Here is a 23,589-nt window from a genome sequence, read left to right on the forward strand (position 1 = left end):
AACCTTGGGTTTTACCGGTTCTACCCCTTGGTTGGAGCCTATGAAAAGCGGATAGCACTCGCTCAGTAGGTATTGCTGTAACATTTCCGATAGGATATAATAACTTACTGATAAGCCTCTTGATGAGCTAAGTCGTACGAAATTACCCATTCCCCCCGTTCAACCAGGGATTTGAACCCGTTGATGAACTATCTCTGCATGACCTGGGGGTTTACGACTTTCACCAATGTTTCATTCGAAGGAGAGTGTAAAAAACATAATGTGAAATATGGTTGGTCCTCAAGTGCGCTGATTTAATATGCATATTTATGTATGTCCAACGTCATGGTACTAAGTCACAAGCGGGGTCGAACTCGTATGAAAAAGGGAAAACGTAACACAAGCTTTGAATGAAAATAGGGCATTTATTAATGCCATGAAATGTTATATTATGATAATTATTGTTCAAGTCTTCGGGTCATCTTAAACAAATATATGCTAAAGCGATTGACTGTTCCATCTTTTTTCAGAATATCCAAGTGACACCTACCGGTAACTTTAATGAGGCTCTTTTGAAAATAAACGCCTTGGTATTTTGACCACCTAGTAGCTACATAGAAATGATTACCTAAGCAGAGATGAATTTATAATGGCGAGAGTCAATTGCGTTAAATTAGCTTAATATGTTGTACTTACAATTGACTATCTGACATGTAACGATAGCATTTAAAACACTGAGATGTTATAGGACTTGTTTGTTTGAAATCTACTTGCCAGTTGCGGCATAACGCTTAAACTATTGGTACGATTGCCGAAAAGTTCATACTATGCTATAATTGAACATGCAAACAGGGAAAATCTGAGAACACAGGCACCATAGGCCTGGTATTTTTAAATCGGCCAAAACATTGACGACCCCCACCTCCCACCGCCCCTTCAGCATACCGGGCCTGCATTTCTGTTACGGTCTAGTAACGCCACTGGATCGACCCATGTAGGGTCCGTAGAGCAACTTACAATGACGATTATTCATCAACATTCACCAAATAAAGATTTTCTTTTAAGGTAGTGTTGATTCCTTCTTTAAGTGACCCCTCCAATCCTCCAATGTATTAGCTTTTAATTGTAACAAGAGTAAGCGTTGCAATAAGACATCTTCGTCGTTAACCTTGCGTTTTAAAAGAGTGTTCAAGGACATCCGTAAAGTTACTAATCAATGCAATACATGTCTTTAAAATATTTTTTTGGAAACACAGATTACAAAGTGTGAGTATAATAAGTGATGATATTGCGTCATAAACGATCCGTCGGAAGGCAACGTTTTGTTTTAAATGAAGACCTAAAACAAAGATAACTTTCTTTTTCCTCACCGTTTTCATGCAACAAAGCGCAGTCTATGACGCTTAAAAAGCACCGCATTTGTTCATATTATAGGAGTTTTATTAGATTATAAGTTTCCTCAAACATTTCGACAAACCTGTTTCCAAAATGTATGCTATATGCTAGCAGTGCTCAATCAGGCGGCGGTTTTGTGAAAAGGTTTGTCGGAGTGTTTTAGGAAACTCAACTCCTAATTAAACTCTGGTAAAAGACCGAAGGCGGGGTAGATTGCGCATTGTTTCATTTGAAACGGTGAATAAATAATAAAGTTATCGTTGTTTAAAGTATTCATTGAAAATAAAATAGTTCTTCCCGACGTAGCATTTATGACCTAATTTATCACGTGGTATTCATACACTGATTACGACAAAAACGAAGCAACTCCTAGATATTTACTATCTTAACCCCGATGACCTTTAACTAAACGGGCCCAAAACATTTCACTATAAGCAGTATGTTCTCGTACAGCTGGATAGATTTTTTTTTCTTTTAAGATGAATATGGGAAGACAAATTTCCAAAGTTGTAATTGTTTTAAGGTGCTCGAATTCACATTCGTATATTATCGGTTGCAAAAAACTCCTTCTAGTAGTTTCTGGGTTCTGCTTCGGACAAAATAGGTTTGCCAAAAAGTATGATGCCAATAATAAAAAAAATCTGACGAAACACCTTCTTGTGCAAACACGCAATAATTAACTCATGGATAACTCATCAAAGCTCCATACAGTTAGTTGGCTGCATGGTTAATTCACACTTAAATAACTCATTTTAAAAAGAAACTCTTCTGATAGCAAGATCAGCAATTGTAACACTCCGTTTTATTTTGTCTTTATTTTCAGATGTACATATCGAAGTAAATGCTAACAAAAAAGTTGATTTATATGATTGGTCATGATATTAATTTACATTATGGTGAATTGATGTAAGGAATTTTCAGAACTTTTAAACGCTGGCGAACACACATACTTCAATATTTGTTCGAATTCACTGGCTTGTTCCACTGTGCATTTGTGCATCAAACATTTCACTGTGTGTGGTATGTTCTCAACCTGTTCAACAATGTCTTTCACCGCCTCCGCTGTCATTGTCACTTCCTCCAAAATGATATTGGTGATAGACGCTGGAAGGGGTAGGTGGAGCGTCCAGAGATTTGTATAGCTTATACAAATGTGTTGTAACTGAGGCAGACTTGGAAGTATATCACATAGTAACGGGATATTCTGTACCTCAATCAAACAAAGTTCTTGTAGTTTACTCCCCTTTCCATCGTTTTTTAAGAAACTAAATATGTGTGATTCAACATCCCATGATATATTTTGTAAATTACAATTTTCAATATGTGTTGTATTAACATGAACCTCTTTCATATCATTAAAGCTCTGCAGCTGGACGTTTTTGAGGGATTCGCCGGATAAGCTGAATACCTCCTGTACCTCATGCTTACTAACTTTGGCATTCCAACCAATGTCAAGTGACTGAACATGGTGTTTGTTAATGTTCATCAAATATTAGAATGTACCGACATCTTGGCCTTCAAAATAAAGGAAGTGTCTAAGAGTGAGCGGAATGTTGCCGAAGTTATTGGAGTGGGCTTCATTGTAGCCACACAGAATCAAACTCTGAATTTCTTCTCTAGTTTCATTATTGTCATTATATGTGAACGGAAAGGCGTCATCCTCCAAACGCAACCATGCAGAACGGAATGGTGTTTGAGGTATGCAACTCATGATCCATGTAGACATTTGAACAGCGAGCTCGGGCTTCATTCCACATATGAAAACAAATACCTGAGAAACATCTCCCAAGACAGTTTGCTGGTTATCTGGTATGTACTTGCTTAATAACTGATTGTAGTCGTTTTCCTTGAAACATAAATGAGGGCAGACAAAAACTCTCGAACTGATTTATGAAAGAATGAAAAATGAGATGATCTCTTGACTAATGAGTTGGATTTCTTCTCTGTAAGTAAGCCTGACTTCAATGCAAATTTAACTTGCCCCCTGTCTCATACCTGGTTGACCATATCGCTGCTGAAAACAACAGACGATTCTCGGCACCCTGAAAACAAAGTTGTGTATGCCAACTTTGCCAGCGCAAGGTAAACCAATGGATTGTGCGTGAAGCATTTATGAACACAGATGGAAGTTCAATTTTCGAAACCTCTCTGATACACCTATGTCTACATGCTAGCATGTTTATAACTCCAGCATAAATGTTACACTTTGAATCGGTTAACGATACACCCTCGAACCACAGGCAAACAAGTTGGATGATAATGATAGGAGCTGTCAATAAACTTAGAAGACCCTTCGCGTTTACCATTGCCATAAAGTCCTTTGGATCCCGTTCATCCTCATTTTCCTCATTAAGGATTGTGACAATATTTTCCACAATTTCTTCTGGTTCATTTGTCCCTTCTATTTCAAGATACTTGTCGATCTTGGAATCCTTTACCCTAAACTGTGAAAGTCGCCATGGACGCGTTGTCGTGAGGACTGTGGCCTTGTTGGCAGAATTTTGGAAAGGGATACTCTTCTCGTCTGCTTTACATGTACAGTTTACGTTTTCCGGATGAGTCCATTCGTCAAGGCCGTCAGCTATGATCAAACATTTTTCACTTTCCAGCACCGTCTGTAATAGACGGAAGCCATCATCTCCATCCTTTGAGTTGTAGATTTTACTAATAACTTGATCATTGACCATTTCTGTAAGATTGCAACTCTGACCTGAATCTCGTAGGGTTACATGAAACAAAAATGCAAACTCTCTGAAGAATTCTGAATCAGCGAAGCACGCGTTATGCTCAGTTCTTTTCTCTGGCTGTGAAAACTGTTTTGTTCATTCCAGAGCACACATTGTGGAGAATGTTGTTTTCCCTTTTCCTGGTTCACCAACAAGGAAAACGTTTCTGAAGAACCGACCGTCATGGCAGAAACATCCGAAAACTTTTCTACTTCTTTACCCTTTTCTTTGTGGCCAAATTTACCTATTTTCCTATGATTTTTCTCCACAATTTTAGGTGCCATGTAAAACATACTGAGTTTGGCATCCTTTTCCGCGAGGATTGGAGATATCGGCATGTTCTCTATAGTGGTTTGGTAGTGGCCATTCAGGCGTTATCGTAATCCTGTGTATGAGAAATAAAAACTGGATAAGAATTTACAAAACAAATTTAACAATTGTACCTGTATGAAATTGCCTGACCTACAGCGATCAATATTGCTAGTAAAAATGGTAATTTGTCCGGAAACATTTAAGCGCTTTGCATAAAGATTACGTGAAAACTGCTAAGTTATCATTTCCATATTGTAATGGATATAAATTACCTATCCTTTGGTAAAATATAAAGGGGAAATTTTTCACATATTTAGGTGTGCATTTTTTTTTTAAACTTTGCTTAACTTCAGTGTTTACCTCATTGTATTAAAACACAAAAACAACTAGCAATCTTCAGTATTCATTCAGTAAAAAACAGATGGTGTACCAATGCCTAAAATAATACTTTTTAATGACGTTCCTATGGGTTCTCAGCAAAAAATTTAGCATTTTCTGTCATATTTTAAGAGCGTAACATCTGAGCTCTTATATGAACTTGTGATGATAATTATCATTGACAAAAGCATTCACATTTCACAAAAAAAAAAATAAAGTTCGATATCTGACCATCGTGCCCTTTAATAGCGCAAATATTAGATTGAAGATTTAATGTACAAATTCAAAGATGATATACAAAAGTGTTATACAGTTTGTGTTTATAATTTTATAGAGATCTTGGCAAAATATCACGAAACTTCAAGTAATAACTCAATCTCAAGCTCAACTCATTTTTGCTATAGCTCTTTACCTTCCTTGAGCATCTCCAGTTCGTTCTCAGCACTGATCTTGAACTCGTCTGTTCGCAGCTGTTAACACGAACAAAATAAACATGTTGTAATTCAAAAAGACAAACTCACAAACATAGTGAAGCATATTCAAACCTGTTATCATAAAATAATAGACGTATCTTATCGCTTTGTGCCATTTAGCAAAACCATCGATTCAAAAACAAAAGAAATAATTCGACATGTGTACCATACATTAATTGCTCGCATAAAGCTTCAAATTGTTTCATAAACAGACACGATGGAGAACCGTCCCATAACATTTCGCATATAATTAAGGCATTTCGTGCACAGCACATATGCTACGATAATTGAATAATATACTTTTTTATTCTCGAGTTTGAAAGTGCCTGGTTCATTATAATTGTGAATACCACATTTCGATTCTCGATCGTGAGATACGAAAGTACTTTGGTTGAAATACAGGTTATATGTTTTGGATGTTGGTGGTTTACTTTTGTATTGAATGATAGTACACTAGTATACATTGCAGGTAACAGACTATTAACGAGATTTGTGCCCAAAATTATTGAAACTAAGTTTAGTAACTGCTTTCTGTATGAAATGTTCTTCTGCCAACAAGTTGCTTCCCCTTGCACAATCACAATATAATTTTCATACAATGAATGATCTTTTACAAAAGTTCCCCAGGAAATATGACATAATTTGTAACTTCTTAATCAAATATTTTATAAAAGGTTGCTATAAATGGGGTAAAAATGTATTTCAAAAATTGTCTTTTATTAAAAACATAATCTATTTTCTCCGAGATTCGGAACACGATGCATTTTGTTTCTCTATCAAAAAAACCAATTGTAAGAAAAGTTTGAAATGTTGCAGCTAATATTTTATCTTAAATGATTTCCCCCAACAAATTTGGGACATATCAAATAAAAAATGTAAATGCAAAAAATAACTTCTGATTGAAAAAGCTTTGGTTATTTTTCGACTCGTATAGTTTTTGCTAATTTCGTATATTAAACAAACGCGTAAAATCCCACCTGTTTAAGCTGTTCCACAGCATGCTGTGCCTCAGGTCGGTTCGCTAGTACAGTCTGGTCCTCTAGCAAGATCCGTAGCTTGTAAAGGATGTCCACTAGCTGTATGTCCTTGATCTTCTGATCAGGGGAATGGCGGACGAGTCGACCAAATTCCCGAACCTTAAATGGAATGTTGGAAATAATAGAAGTACTACATAGATGTATGCAAAAAAACAGAATATGTATGAATGCACCTAAGACTAAGTGGTTCGGTGAAATAAAGCGTAAAAATACGATACATGTACAAAATAACCAAAACGACGATTTATGTTTAATTGCATTGTTATCATGGGTAGGAATGGGCTCGCACGTCATCAACAGAAAATGTTATGTTTTAATTCTTAGATATGCAGAAAAACACTCCAATGGGCATAAACTTAGAAAATGCCCGAGGGAGCATAACTATACGATACCCATATCAAGTCGCACGTCTTATTTAGTCTAGCTACGTCCCATGATAATCAGTTTCATAGTTGTCAAAACAATTCATCCATGCATATAATGCGTATAATACGTTTACCTTTGACAGTAAATTTGTCTGTGTTCCGACATTGACTGACAAACTGTTCTGGAAATCATTACAGTTCATCATGACGCTAATAACGCCGTTGAAGTCTTGTAGCCATCAGGAGGGAGGAAATATTTGCCGATCTCCCAGGGACTGTTGCACCATTTTTCGGCGTTTGTGTTCTTCCAAGATGGACCCGTATATCTGTGGTGTTGAATGATTTCATCACGAACACTTCCACAAATCCCATTTGGACAAGTAGCGTGCTTGTTTGTTGGGGCGCAATGAAACCTACAGTTACTCGTACTGGTGCATATCCCACGAGTGGAGCATTGCAACACGTTCTCGGTGAAACATTGTGCGCATATTGCCCCGGCTAAAAGACCCTTGAGTGTTCTAACCGTATTATAGATATCCTGGTGCACGCATGTCAGCACATCCTCAACAAAATCGTGTAGTCCCTCCTTGGTGATGTTGAGGGCGAGTGCGGCCTTGATCCAGTTCTTGGCTTCATTCTCTCTCAGTAAAGTTAGGTATGAGGTCATCGTTTTGCCATTACGTAGTCAATATCTGGTGAAATACATAGTTTCACAATGTAAAAAAACGATTCTAAACATGTGTTATAATTGTGTTTTGATATAAAAGTATGTTTAACGTCCTCACCATTATGTTTGCTCCTCCATTTATTTTATATATGTAAAGGTATAGCAAGCCCGTGTACCTCTAGCCTAGTTTAAGGAATGTTTGGCATGATAATCCCCTGCTGTGCATCTTTTTCTAATTGCACTGGTGTCACAGTAGGTGCCAATGTCCCGTGTATTCGTTTATTGGCTCAATGACTTTTAGGGTCCATTTCTATAATTCAACTGCCCAGCAGGATACTCAGATCGGAGATCTGATAAGAGGGATCTAGGCAAGTAGAATAAGATCAATACACAGAGCTGAACTGTACACAGATTAGAGGGTCACTTAAATAAGGATTAAACTAGGCCTTTAAGATTTATAAAGCCAAATAGTTATGAGATAAGCTGAACGGATTGTGTTTTTGCGACCGTGTGCTAACCAAGTTGGGTTTGACATATTGCCCAACCAATTAAGGTGCTACGATGAGACGATAACTTTCATATTTACCACAATCGGCAATCAGAATGGTGAATAGCGCATTGCGCTCAAACAAATTCTATCATTAAGCAATCTATATTTATTTTCGTATACACCTTTTGATGTGTCCTTCGAAAGAGCTGTTATTCTATTGAATATATATATCTCCAAATCACTTCAATTGAAGAGCTCTTCATTTGAATAAAAGATATCAAAAAATGAATTAGAGGCATCTCTAATTTAATTGGTTATATCTCCAAACCATTATTATAATATTGTGTTGTTTCAAATATAGTCTAATAAATGCTCTCAAAAAATGAATTAAATGACTAAATATTTGATTTAGAGCTATCTGAACATCTATAAGGGATAAAATGGATAAGCTGAAATAATTTCTTGAAATAAAAATATAATTAAAATTTTCTTTATCGCATTTAAGACTGTGTTGTCACTGTTTGTTGTTGGTATGTTGTTGTACGACGGTATCGTTGTTGTCGACATAAAACATTAATAAAAAAATGACTACTACACCAATTGAATACAAATTGTAAGACTTACAAGACGATTGTCATTGTTTTATTATAAGTTTAATATAAGGCCAAATCGATGTCGGCATGAGCTCACAGATGAGCGTTGTATATACATGTGAAGCTCTTGGTTTCCCCGCATCCCTAGTTTCAAAATTCAGTTCTATATAACAAGACGAATATATTGCATTTCAAAATAGTGTTATCTTTTGAGCAGAAACGCGTTATCGCTAATACCCACGTATTTGTTGCAGTAGTTTATTTCGACTTGAATCTGAACGGCCAATACATTAGGAATTCAACGAATAAGAAGGGTACGTTCAACGTAGACCAATATGGAATTCTAAAAAGCGAATATTTTGTAAAATAATTACAAATAATGCCATCAAAATGGATCGACATATTTAAATGTGGTAGCTGAATTTACGATTAATTGACTGAAATGATAAAACTTCAAGCCTCCAACATTAGTATGCATATACAACAAGTAAAACAAAACCAATGCACGACCTTTACTGAAATAATTCTAACAGGATCATAAAAAAATATTTTTGCAAAAAAAAACATGATTGAAAATTCCGCTTACATAAATATCTATGATAAATAAAACCTTTGTAAATTTGTTATAATAAAATGAATACATGTATACTGACTTATTCAACTTCTCACAGATACGTCGGGTATCCAAGTAAACTAGTACGTCGGTGATACACATTTAATAAAGCGCATGCGCAAACATACGTCCAGTTTCTTACTGACATTACCGCTTTTCAAATAGCCATTCGGAACTCCTCGGTCATTTTAATCGTAAACAACCTTGGATGTTTATGGACGGTTTACAATGTCAGAAATCGGTACACTTTAAAGTCCGCTGCAAGTAGATCGCCTAGTAATTTAATTTAGCAGTTAAACTTAATGACTTAATCTTGGGAATCTTAATTATGTTTGCAATTCTACACTTTACTGGAAATCAATTTAAACAAAGATCAACGAATACAAGCTTAAACACTACATTTAATTAATGACAATTCAAAATTTTACGAACTACTTCTACAGATGTACCGGCATACATCCGAGGTTTTTTTCGATGAAAATTGACACGATGTGCTAATGTCAATACCTAAATGGCAGTGGAATTAAACACTCCATTACACACGCCCACTAAAACGCAAGCTCCACCACTGAATTGTGAGCAAGGAAAATGAGCTGTCGACACTTCCGTGGTGCAGCTGTGCCTTGTGATTATTATCTACCGCGTGAATATGATTTATGTTTGTCTTTATTCAATACTTATATCAAACGGACACATTTCGAAAATCGGAAAATGTTGCTGCATGTTGGCTATGATTTTGTTTCAATATTGTGCAAACCGTGGTGGTAGGAGCTTTTCTCCCGAATAGAGCTTGTGCATTTTTTTTAGATCTGCTAGCATTTCAAGTACACTTCGTTACTAACACACATCGTAAGAACATTGTGGCGCATGCAAATATGACTATTATAATGAGTAATCACGCCGGAACACAACAAAACTATTATGCAGGCCTTAAAACGAAATATACACATACTAATAAATGGTGGCGTTGTTGCTCTAGTGATGGCACTGTCGAGTAGTGCTGTCGGGTAAATCTTTGTCTTGTAGTCGTCTTCCAATTGTGCTAAATCATGGTTCTAGCGACCAAATTTGTCACGCCCTAGGTTATTTTTAAATGCATAAGTTTTTGCACAAGACTTATTTTGTTCAAAAATATTCTTGCCAGTAGCGCAGTGTGTATAAAACGTGATAAATTGCGTCATAAATGCTACGTCGGAAGGCAACATTTTGCTTCGAATGAACAATTTAAACTAAGATAACTTTTTCACAATTTTAAATGAAACATAGCGCAGTTCAGGCCCCTTACGGAGCCCGGCCTTCGGTCTTTTACCCGAGTTTGATTTAGAGTCTAGTTTCTTAAAACACTTCGACAAACCTTTTCACAAAACGGCCGTCTTACGGAGCATTGTCAAAACATTATTTTGGAAACAGGTTTGTCGAAGTGCTTGATGAAACTAATCACCTCATCAAACTCCGGTCATACAACGAAGGCGGGGCTTTTTACGCGACTTAGACTGCCCTTTGTTTCATTTAAAATGGTGTAGTCAAAGAAAGTTATCTTTGTTTCAAGACTTCATTTTAAGCAAAATGTTGCCTTCCAACGTAGCATATATATTATGTAATTTATCACGTCATCGTGGTATATATACACACTGTAGCGGAAAGGCATATGAGTCAAGTATAATGTACGTCTTGCTGCCTTGCTGTACAGGTCCTCAGCCGATTTTGTTCATATTATGCTCCAAGATCAAATACATTGGACATAAATATAGTCCCTGTTCATACTGTGGGGTGTTGTTCTATAATATTTGTTTTATGTAATGTAAAAGATCAGCAGCTTAGATATGGAAAAAACAGGGGGATCAAATGCAACGAAAACTTCACTCAATATCTTTATTTGAAAGCCAACACGGATTATAAGCCCTAAAGCTTCAATTTTGATGTAACCAAATATTAAATACATCGGCAAAAGTTATCAATGTGATACGTTTTGTGCCTTTCAGCGGAAATTACTTTGCAACAATGGGTCTAAGAGATACATGTATAATTAATTTACGATGCACAATTTCACATCGTCGTGTCCCAAGGTTCATTAATTTCCTTTCCAAAATAGCCGAGTGAGTATAAAGGGCTATAATTTCACAAAGAAATTTTCAAGAGTAAATATGCCTGTACTATTCACAACAACGAATGTTCTATGTTTCACTGTGTCTCGTCTTATCTTTATCTTTCAATGAACATATCCAGACCAATCTGAATTCTAAAATTGATCAGGATCTTAATTTACATTTTGGTGAATTGAAAAGGATGAGTTCCGTCTCTTTTGAATGCTGGCGAACTATCCACATACTTCCTTATTTGTTCAAATTCACTGGCTGGTTCCACCGTGCAGCAAATCATACAGCATTTCACTGTGTGCGGTATGTTCTCAACTCGCATCACCAGCCTTCTCACCGACTCCGCTGTCATCGTCACAGCATGCAAATCAATTCTGGTGATGGAGGCCGGAGGGAGCAGCTGAAGCTCACCGAGATCTGTCGTTTCTATATGAATTCGTTTTAACTGAGACAGACTTGGAAGTGTAGCACACAGTAGCTGGGTATTCTTAACATCACCCAAAATAAGTTCTTGTAGTTTACTCTCCTTTCTATCGTGTTCAAAAGAACTAAGTAAGTATGATTCAACATCCGATGAAACTAAGTGCAACATACACGTTTTGATATTTCTTGTATCAACCAGAACATGTGTAGTAGTTTCTCCGTCTATATCTAGATATTCCAGCTTGTGGCACTTGGACAGGTCGTACTGCCCATCACGATACCCCAGGGCAACATTTGTGAGGGATTCGCCTGAGAAGCTGAACACATTCTGCAGCTCCTGCTCACTCACCATGTCATTGCATCCGAAGATGGTAAGCGACTGAACATGGTTCTTGTTTGCGTCCATCAAATAGTTCAATGTACGGACATCCCAACCGGAAATCACAGAGAAGTGTGTGAGAGTGAGCGGAATGTCGCCGAAGTTGTTGGCACGGGCTTCATCTAAGCCAGAGACGATCAAACGACGGTGTTCTAGTCTGGCTTCGTTATCAAGATCGTACTGGGCGTCATTGTCGTCGTAAAACCACGATTCAGAATGGAATGGTGTTTGAGGTATGGAACTATTGATCCATGAAGACATTTGAACAGCGAGCTCGGGCTTCATTCCACATATGAAAACAAATACTTGAGAAACATCTCCCAAGACAGTTTGCTTGTTTTCTGTTGTGTACTTGCTTAGTAACTGATTGTAGTCGTTTTCATTCAAACAAAAATGAAGGGCAGACAAAAACTCTTGAACTGTTTTATGTAAGAATGAAAAATGGGATGTTCTCTTCACTAGTGAATTGGATTTCTTCTCTGTGAGTAAGCCTGACTTCAATGCATATTCAATCTGCCCCTTGGCTAATACTTGGTTGACCAAACTGCTGCTGAAAACAACAGACGTTTCTCGACCTCCTGAAAACAAAGTTGTGTATGCCAACTTTGCCAGCGCAAGGTAAACCAATGGATTGTACCTGAAGCATTCATGATTCTTGAACACAGATGGAAGTTCAATTTCAGGAACCTTCTCTCTGATATACCTATGTCTACATGATAGCATGTTTATCAATCCAGCATAAATGTTACACTTTGATTCAGTAAGAGATACACCCTCAAACCACAGGCAAACAAGTTGGGTGGTAACGATAGGTGTTGCCAATAAATCTTGAAGACCGTTCACGCGTATCATTTTCATGAAGTCCTCTGGATCCCGTTCAACTTCATTCTCCTCATTAAGGATGGTGACAACATTTTTCACAATTTCTTCTGGTTCATTTGCCCCTTCTATTTCAAGATACTTGTCGATCTTTGAATCCTTCACCCTAAACTGTGAGAGTCGCCATGGACGCGTTGTCGTGAGGACTGTGGCCCTGTTGGCAGAAATTTGGGAAGGGATAAAACTCCCTTCCGCTCTGCATGTACAGTTAACGGTTTCAGGATGATTCCATTCGTCAAGGCCGTCAAGTATGATTAAACATTTTTCACTCTCCAGCACCGTCTGCAATATGCGGTAGACATATTCTGCATCATGCGAGTTGTAGATTTTACTTATAACTTGATCTTGGACCATTTCTGTAAGATTGCAACTCTGACCTGAATCTCGTAGAGTTACATGAAACAAAAAATCAAACTCTCTGAAGAATTCTGCATCAGCAAAGCAAGCTTTATGTTCAATTATTTTCTCTTGATGTGAATACTGGTTTGTCCATTCAAGAGCACACATTGCGGAGAATGTTGACTTTCCTTTGCCGGGTTCACCAACAAGGAAAACGTTCCGGCAGAGTTGACTTTCATGGCAAAACACATCCGAAAATGTTGCTACTTCTTGACTGGGTTCTACTTTGTCTATGCTGCCTATTTTCCTATGATTTTTCTCCACAATTTTGGGGGGCACGTAAAATCTGCTGAGTTTTGCATCCTTTTCCGTCAGGATTGGAGATATCGGCATGTTCCCAAAAGTGGTTCGGTAGTGGTCCATCAACCGTAATCGTAAGCCTGTGAATAAGAATAAAAGAACATTAAAACAATTGAAAAGCGGCGTGACTAGCTCTTACCTCCAAAAATACAGCATTTTCTGTAACATATTCAAAATACTTTAACACTAGAGCTCTTATATAAACTTTGGATTATCTTTTATCGTTGAAAAAGCATTTCGTTCACATTTCCCGAGGAACTGATTTATTCGATAGCTGACCCTTTTAAACGTGGCCATGTACTTATATTTTTATGCTGTTCTGTACATTTCAAAGACGGTATTTACAAGCTATTTAAAGTCTGATAATTGTAGAGAAATCTTGGCACAATATCAGGAAACTACTCAAGTAATTTCTCAATCTCATGCTCAACTCATTTATTGGTTTAGCTGTTTACCTTCCTTGAGCATCCCCCGTTCATCATCATAGTTGATCCTGAACTCGTCTGACTGCAGCTGTTAACAAAACACAAAATTAACATGTTACAATTCAAAAACTAACTTAAATAATGACGCACATTCAATCTGTTATGTATTGGTTAGATTACACGAAGAAAAATCTTAATGATTAAAAATGGGCATAATGAGTGTAACTAACGAGCCCTTCTAAGTCATTCAGGTTTTACTTCAGGTCATCAGGGAGTGTTTATAGGATGAGTGGCAGAAGGCGTACCTTTAAACACATGCGATAGTTAAAATTCTAAATACTCAGGCATTGACCTTGAATGATTACCTATATGTCAATTCATTTATAGCTGTAATCAAGGTTGTATAAATTAAAATAAATCGAAACTCTCGTTTTAAAACCTTAGCAAATAGGTAGATATGTTTATGGAATTATTTTTTTCCGCCTGTACCTTGCAAATTGGGAAAAAATGTCGCCTTTGGGAAAAATACAAAATCAGGCAAAAAAAGCTAATATAATGGCAGATATACATGTTATAACTTTTTTATGCATACATTATATTGTGAAAGAGTAAGTTTTGTAAAGATATTGTTTATATTTCTAGAAATTCATTGCTTTTTTATTCATTAATGTAATGTACAATTATCAAATTGGTATTTTTTTAACTTTTGGGAAAAATGAACAGTTTTTCGCAAGGGGAAACAGCCTTTAGAAGACAGTAAATTGCACCAAAAAATCACTGTTACCTGCTCGCATAAAGCCACATGTATCTTCATTCATAAACGGATAGAGTAGTATCCACGAATATCTGGGAGTGTTCCGTGCACAGAATATAATTTTGCTATGATAATTTAAGAACATCTTTATAAAATACGTCAGTACACGTTTTCTGCTCGTGTTTGAACGCACCTACTCCCATTATATTCGTGAATACTACAGCTCGCTTTTCCGTCGTAAGACTGGTTATGGGCTATGCCGGAAACATAATGATTAGTTACTTACTCGGTGGCACAAGGGTCATCTCGTTAGAGTAAATATTGAAATAGTATTGATGATTAATCTTATTTGAAATTCTATGCCCCAAACCAGAGTTAACAATTCAGATAAATATTGGAAAAGAAATACTAAAGAGGGCCAGGAGACACAGTTATACGAGTCAATTTGAAAATCGAACGGCAAAAACTAAAAGGTGAAAAGTGCAATCTGTATGTCGACCAATATCAAGATATTATGCCAATAAACATTTTAAATAAGCCTAGTAAAGATTGTTTTAAGAAGTGCTCAAGCTGAGCAGCATGAAATTGTGACGCGACAGATGAAGCCGCGAGTGACGACACTGGATAGCGTTACCTCTATTGGTCTGCATTGTTATGCGGGGGAATGAAAAAAGGCTGAATTAGAGAGCGGACTACTTTATATATACTGTATAAGACGTTGTCGGCCATTGAGACCGCATAACCGGCATTCAATCGGGTTATTGCGACGGGAAGGAGGATTTTGAAGATCTTTTTGCATCGTTGTTGATCTAGCTATGTTAATTACATGATCGTTCGCGTAAAACCACACCTGTTTAAGTTGTTCCACGACAAGCTGTGCCTTTGGTCGGATCGCTAGTTCAGTCTGGTCCTCTAGTAGAGTCCGAAGCTTGAAAAGGATGTCCACTAGCTCTATGTCCGTGATCTTCTGATCATGGGCGTGGTGGACGAGTCGCCCTATGTCCCGAACCTTAAATGGAATGTTGGAAATAATTAAGTACTATACACAATTACAGGTCTTTGCAAAACATATTTGTACTAGTGATATACATACTACAACTAAAATGCTCAATGTAGGCATAGACTTAAATGTTCTTGTATTATGATTTATGTACATGTACAAAACAAATATCAAAATGATGACTTCTGTTTAATTGTTATCGTAGTTTTCACTAGTGTATCCCAATTTAGGCAAAAGGCTCGCAGTGTTAGAATTAACTTTTTTAGGTCACTTGCCCATAGGGCAAGTTACCTGAAGAAATAACTTGCCCCTTCAAAGTGTAAGTTGCCCCCAAGTCGCGAAGCGACTTGGTTCACCTTGCATAGCGAGGTGCCCTTTACGGCCGGGGGTCTGGGGGCCGCTCTAGGCCCCCTGAAGCTGACGACAATTTGATGCAAAATCCTGCATTATGGCACTCTCCTGGCACTAAAAAAAGCCTTCACAAAAACCCACTTTTTTGCTTGAAAATTTTCATTTTATCTACATGTGTACATTGTAATATTTTTTTGTTAATCATATTATGATTTTATTAGGCTTAAGTGCTCATGTATGGGACCTGCTTTTCAAAAGTTCCTTCCATGCTACTAGGTGTATGCTAAATACATGTTTAAGATAGTTGTAGCTGAAAAGAATCTATGAGCCATCAATCTATAGATTACTAATATGGAGTCCGAGACTATTTGCAAACAGTTTTACATCTATGGTATTGAAACTTTACCAGTATCAGGACAGTCAATGACTATTACAAAACAAAATAAACAACCAATTTTACTGTGTTTCATTTGTATTATCAATAATCATGAAAAGATTGTATCACTATCAGCATCATTCATTGAACAAATTGTAAAATTCAGTAAATGCATCTCTTGCACATTTTTTTCTCTCTGGCAAACACAGTTTTGGTTCTTTCAAATCATCCCATACATTATTTTCATCATAATAATCATCATCACTCTCATAGTCTTCATCTTCGAACTCACTTTGACTCACTTCAATGACATTAACCTGGATACCTATTTCAACAGATTCTTTACATTCATTAATTTCACACTGCACTGATTTTTCATTGCATTCAGATCTTTCAAGAGCAACTACATTAACCTGACTAGAAATCTCTTGTTCAGAACTATTAGACACAATTTGCAATCCGGTACATATCCTTTCGTAAATAAAGGATAGTTGTCGCCATTTTGCATATTTCAACAATGATACTAAGCTGGTTCCCGTCTGACTACTACGCTATACTACATAGAAGACAAGCGGGAACCAGTTTACAATGATACGCAAATTTGTATCGCTAAATGCCATTGGTTTGCTTGACGCTTTCACGACCAATAAAATTTAGTTTAACAAACGTGATTCGGAGTTTCGTTTCAAAGTATAAACATCGGCGATTTTTTTAACTTGCCCGGCGGACAAGTTGCTGTCAAAAGTAACTTGCCCGACCGTATTTTAACTTTGTCGGGCAAGCGGGCAGGCGGCTATTTCTAACACTGGGCTCGGGCCTGCGCATCATTCTCATGAACGTATGAATACGGGCAGAGAAAAGCGAACAAATTCCCGGAGGCGCATAACCAACCAATATACATAGCAGGCCCAGCCTGCTCTTCTAAATCGGTCTAGCTACGACCCTGCTTTTAATTTTACTTCAAATAGCTTACCCAGAGGAACCACAAAATGCTATATGTATGCTAAAACGTGTTGCCCTTTAATTGTATAAGAATAAAATCATATCACTCAGAGTGCTAAAACGTGTTGCCCTTTAATTGTATAACAATAAAATCATAGTGTTTAATAAGTTGAAAAAAAAACATCATCCATTGCATAAAGTGTGTATAATATGTATACCTCTGACAGTAAATTTGTCTTTGCTCCAATGTTGAAGGACAACTTCTTCTGAAAATCATAACAATTTATCATGACGCTAATCACACCATTGAAGTCACTGTCTCTGACGGATGACACGGTCTTGTAGCCATCAGGAGGGAGGAAACATTTGCCGATCTCCCAAGGGCTGGAATACCATTTGTCGGCGTTTGTGTTCTTCCAAGATGGACTCGTATATCTGTGGTGTTGAATAATTTCATCATGAACACCTCCACAAATCCCATTTGGACAAGGAGCGTAAATTTTTGTCAGGTCCTTATGAAACCTACAGTTTCTTGGACTGGTGCATATCCCTCGGGTAGGGCACTGCAACACGTTCTCTGTGAAACATTGTGCGCATATTGCCCCAGCTTTAAGACCCCTGGATGATCTGACGGTATTATAGATATCCTGATGCACGCATGTCAGCACGTCCTCCACAAAATCTTGTATTCCATCCTTGGTGATCTTGAGGGCGAGGGCGGCCTTAACCCAGTTCCGAGCTTCCTTCTCTCTCAGTATATTTTGGTAAGAGGTCATTGTTTTGCCATTGGGCTGTCAATATCTGGTGAAAGAAATAATTAGATTGTTAACACTTGTTACAACAAGAGAGCAAAAATGTATGTTCGTTAATAAAAGGCTTCTAAAGTTATTTAACAGACAAGATTGATTTTTATCATTTAAAGGCAATAACACTGGAATGATATAAGCAAAATGGCTGGTTATCAAAGTGGTCTGAGATATTCATATACACATTCTGAACAAGTTTGGCGATAGTTAGAAAAAGGCTTCTAAAATCATTGAATCGGACCACATACTGGATGCGACCGACCAATATCCCCAAATTGGCATATAAATTCAGCGATTCAAATCATCTATTAAATTATGTCAAACTCTCTCACTATTCTGTTCATTCATAAACCTCCAGCCTCCACTAAGAATATATCTAAAAGTACAGCCATCGCTTTTAAAACTCTCAAGATGTACATATGGAGCAGAATGTTCATGAGATAAGCTAGTCAGTTTGTTATTTGTTCTCAACTTTCATTTCCTCACGAAGTTAGCTTAATGGGATGATAGCATTCTGGCCTTATCTCATGGCGAATACTGCACTGCGCTTTTACCGTTTCAATCATTTTCTGTCCTATGTATCGATCATTGGAGCTATTAATATTTAGTTTCATACTAGTATTCTCTTTCTGATTGATTATTCAAAAGAGCTGTACAAAATTCGAACTTCCATTTGTTAAATTTTTAATCAATACTGAATTCCACTCATATAACAAATTTATTACATGTAAGACAATGGAGTGTTATCCTATCTTTAACATTTCAGCAAATATACTGCGATAAATATAGGTTATTGTTTATTTTGAAGGCTTTATTGAAATGAAATGTTTAAGACATGCGCCCCACTTGTGGAATATGTTCCAGTTCAGGGAATGGCAAAATAATAGCTACAATAATGAGCGATCCGGGATACTTTTGTTATTAATTTGACATTTCTTATGTATCCCAGTAATTCTCGAGTCTGCCATAGTTAAAAAACTCGTCAAAAGACTCCTTGACTGCCATTTAGGTGAACTAGGCATAAAAATTATACATTTTATATGATAGTTGTTTACTGATACTGCTGGCCACTTTTAATCAAGCATGTTTGACTCCTACCATTGAAATATGTACACGTAAGAAGCTAGAATAATACGAAAACCTAAAGTTACTATGTTCGGCTATGGATTTAAACAATGATTCCTTTGTTGTGTATAATGCACCAGTCAATTGTAACCATGGCCCCTCCAGGTCCGGGGAATAGCGGGGACTTTGACTTTTGGGTCCAGCCAAGCCCGGGTAAAAACCCCGCCCTGCTGCAACGATCTGAAGGTAAAATCCCCGCCAAATGCCACCGCGCCCCAGGGACCCTTAGTAAGGCACATTCCCAGCGAGATTTGGCGCAATACAAAATCACCGCATTCACCCGGCACTGCGGGGCCTCCAGGAAGGTAAAAACACTGCCGAATTCCTGGCTATCCCCAGTATACCCCCGGACCTTGGGGGGCCTTGGTTACAATTGACTGGTGCATTAGGCTTTCCTCTATTTAAGGTAAACCAGCCATTATTAAGATGCAAAGATGTGATTGTGCATTTTAGATATAAACATCGAGAGTACTCTTATATATACAGCATATATAGTTAACAATTGTACTTTTTATTCATCAATGACTATTTTAAATAATAACATTTTAATGAGACTATATGATATATTATGATTTATTAAAGGTAGGTAAGGAAACACAATTTTACACTGATAATATGCAATATTATTTATTTTTTATTAACCAACGTCTGTAATACGAAAACTTTAATATTCTTCTAGCATTTTGTAACTTTACAATTAAACTCTCTACCAGTAGGCTGTACCACGTAGCATTTTATTGTATCGATATAAATGATGAAGGGATTACCTTAATTTATTTCAATCAGTATATTTGTATACATTAATGTGAGACGAAAACCATGCACAGCCATTGAAACAATTCTAACAGGATCGTGGAAAAATATTTTTTAAACGAAACCTGATTAATGAGCAAGTCACATTTACGCAGTCACATAACTTCCGGTGTCGAAGTATACAGGTAAACACAATCGGAACTCCTCGCCTAGTATCAACATATCTCGAAGCTTGCCGGAGATGGCCGAGTTGTTACGATTGATATATGGGGTGGTGCTAAAAGCCGGTACCTGGTATCGATATTAGGAAAAGCCGGTATCACAGTTTATGATACTGGATTATGTTGATACCGAATTTTTCGTCACAATTGGTACCGGGTAATAAAATAAGAAATCCCGGTAACGAAATGTCCACAATAATATACTATGACCTTAAATATGTTAAGAAAAACATAAAAGTGAGTTTAATCAGAAAAGTTACTGTTAATCTTGAGTACAGTGGAATTTAATTTAATGGCACGTAAATAATATCAGATTCCCATTTGTACAGCCGATTGATTTATGTAAAATCGGTAAGAATGAAATGTTTGACAAGCAGAAATAAATATTTCCTATTCAGTTAGCAACAGTTACTATTTAATTGGAATAAGCTGAAAATCACAGCATTTATAAATAAATAGTGTATTTTAATCGTTAATTTTATTAACTGAATATCAGGTGAATCTGGGGGGCATCACAAAAAGGTTAATAACCTTATTATACTGTCTAATTTTAAGTACGGTTTAATGTTAATATACGAAAGTATTACTGTTTGAGGAGGATTTCTAAAGGTAACGATGTAGTCAATCAACCCAATGGTCGAAAATATATAGCGTCTGAATAGGCGAACATTAACCAAATAGATTTGGTGTGGTGTTTTTGTGAATTTTATGATTAAACTTGTACTTGATCTTCATCCTTGTCAACTGAGATAATATGAAAGCGGTAACGAACATTTTATCTAAGGCCTAAAAAAACAATTGTTTGGTTATGGTTACATCCTTAAAAAAAATAGGTAGGGTAGGTAGGCTTTTTATTTTTTTTATTTTTTTTTTTATTAGGTTTTATATAAGAAAATAATTTTCATCATTGGAGAATGGTGTTAAAGCTATCTTCTGTATAAGCATTTAAGGTTTAAACTTAATATAAAAAAGCAATTTAAAAAAAAACGAGATTTTTTTTTTTTTTAATTTTTTTTTTTTTTTTTTCAAACTGACTATAAAAACGGTAGGGTCGGCGCCTATTCCGTAGGTAGGGTCGGGTAACCCGAACCAAATGTATTTTTTTTTTTTAGGCCTAATCAATTTAAAAACATTAATGGTTTGCAATACATTACAATTTCACCCTTATATATAGTATAAGTTACCTCGGACCCAGCAGCAACCAAACAGATACGACTCCAATCTTTTTCAAATTGTAAATGCCGTCGTATTTTGTTTTTACACCGACAAATTTAATTTTATTACATCTTACAACTTACAAGAAATTTGAGAGCACTTAGTTTACTGTTTGGAAAATAAAAGTGTGTGGCTTTTCCAAAATTCGTAATAAAATCGATATATCTTTTTCCGGTAGTACCAAAATCTTTGAAAATTAAGACATGCAGTTTATACCACACCCCACAATATATTGACATTACAGTCAGTTAAGAAAATTATCGGTGTAAAAAGTGGTGTCATAACAATTGTGTCGGAATTCAACCCAAGAAGAGGGCGTGGAAGTGGCAATATGTCCTCTACAATCAATTAAAGTTAAGGCCAGTTGTTTTCGCAAATGCGTTTAATGTCATGATTTGATGGATAAATTGTCCTGTTTAGTACATTTTACAAGTTTAAAAATAAATAAACGTTCATTAATGCTATTATCAACATAAAAAAATTGTTTCACTGTGTCGATTACATGGTTATATTTTTCATTATATGTTTGTGAGCTCAAACATTATGTATGTTTAAATTATAAAATTGCCTGAAAATTCATATTGCATTGCTATACAATTACACACAATTATATTCATATATTTACTTATTTTTATTTTCGTAATTTGCCTTTCGTGTAACTTCAAAGATTCATAAAATATTAATTATGAAACATTTTGAAATTGGTTGATTGTATGTCTTTGCACTTCGAAAAAAAGTTATAACTTTATCACTACATATTTACAACAGAAAAATAAGTCATAAAATAATGCCTACAAAACCAGCGATCTTTATCTTATTAAAAAAAAGTCAATAAAATCCGTGCCATGTGGTACGAGGATTTATCATTTGATAATCAAAAGATATCATCTAGCCCGGTGCCAATCACTACATAAGTACGACAGAAAAATAAGTCATAAAATATGCCTACAAAACCAGCGATCTTTATCTAATAACCATACCTTGAATAGTCAATAAAATGCAGGCCATGTGATACGGGGATTTATCATTTGATAATTAAAAGGTATCATCTAGCCCGGTGTCAATATAATCCGGTATCGGAAAATGATACAGGGCGTTACCGAGTATCGGAGACCGGGCTTTAGCACCGTCCCTAATTATGCAATACATATGTACGCATGCGCAAATACACGTCGCTATACACTCGGAACACCTCGGCAAGTATCCAACTGGAATTGACTCGAAGCTTGCCGGAGATGGCCGAGTTGTTACGAATGGTCGCTATAGGGTAGCAGCCAATGTAAAACCTGGAATCCCAATCATACTTCCAGGAAGAACAAAACATATTAGAAAATTTCTCTTTGACTTAAGAAATATAGTGAACGCCAAGCCATATGTAACAAAGGAAAGGTGTTAATTACATGTAACTTAATGCCCCTAGGTTATTGCGCAACCATAATTAATTCAAAAATGTTATTGTTTATTTCGAGTCTCTAGCGCCCCATTCGGGGGATCGATATTCATGCACTAATCCATGGCATTGCCAACTAAAAAGCAACGTAATATAATGGCTGAAAACATTATTGTTTACTGATAAAGCACGACACGTACTTTCAATCGAATATCTATATTCTAGAACATCCGTTTGCTCCCGTACGTGTTAAAAAATAGAGCAATATGAAAACACGCATTTACAATGTTTTGCCATTTCAACATGTCTAGGTTTTGCAGTATTGTTATCATTGTTTATGAAGTTAAATTAAGCTGTCATTGAAATCAGTTTTGAATTCAAAAATACATAATCACTTTCTTTTTAATTCTAAACCTTAACTAGATATTGTCCCCTTAATTTAACCTGTATGTATATCAACGTAAAACGAAAGGCACGGCCTTTAAAGTTTAACAGAATCATGGAAATATATATTTGTAAAACGAAATCGAAATCTGATTAATTAATGATTGATAAATATACTGACTTAATCAAATACTCACATTTACGTTCGGTGTCAAATTAAACTAATATGCCCGGCTTTCCTGCTTACTTCACGCACCTCTAATATGACGGTAATGAATACACATTTAACAACGCACATGCGCAAGCACACCCCCAGTGACTATCTTATCGAAGAATAATACTA

The 23,589-nt window shown here is 36.4% G+C and overlaps 1 protein-coding gene across 3 annotated transcripts; it reads right to left on the reverse strand.

Moving 5' to 3' along the window:
- Positions 1–10,886: 10,886 nt before the first annotated feature.
- On the reverse strand, positions 10,887–23,582 carry LOC128232176 (uncharacterized). Of its 3 annotated transcripts, none has more exons than XM_052945587.1 (5): positions 23,444–23,582; positions 17,571–18,153; positions 15,534–15,692; positions 13,960–14,017; positions 10,887–13,584 (listed from the first exon to the last, which is right to left on the reverse strand). In XM_052945587.1, exons 2-5 carry the CDS (start codon positions 18,126–18,128, stop codon positions 11,291–11,293), a joined length of 3,069 nt encoding a protein of 1,022 aa, XP_052801547.1. In that variant the 5' UTR covers positions 18,129–18,153; positions 23,444–23,582; the 3' UTR covers positions 10,887–11,290. The 3 variants fall into 3 exon arrangements, with proteins under 3 accessions (XP_052801547.1, XP_052801562.1, XP_052801554.1); XM_052945602.1 differs by lacking the exon at positions 23,444–23,582 and adding an exon at positions 20,162–20,232; XM_052945594.1 differs by lacking the exon at positions 23,444–23,582 and adding an exon at positions 20,051–20,206.
- Positions 23,583–23,589: the final 7 nt, after the last annotated feature.

Source organism: Mya arenaria, chromosome 1 (assembly GCF_026914265.1).
Source record: "Mya arenaria isolate MELC-2E11 chromosome 1, ASM2691426v1".
NCBI classification, from domain to species: Eukaryota; Metazoa; Mollusca; class Bivalvia; order Myida; family Myidae; genus Mya; species Mya arenaria.

Bases quoted from the DNA above. Each gene is read 5' to 3' on its own strand.
- LOC128232176 (XM_052945587.1), bottom strand. From the start codon at position 18,128: ATGACCTCTTACCAAAATATACTGAGAGAGAAGGAAGCTCGGAACTGG. The intron at 15,693-17,570 runs GTATACATATTA...ATTCCATTTAAG, and splicing joins AGACAAATTTACTGTCAGAG to GTTCGGGACATAGGGCGACT. The intron at 13,585-13,959 runs GTAAACAGCTAA...TCTTATTCACAG, and splicing joins ACGGGGGATGCTCAAGGAAG to GCTTACGATTACGGTTGATG.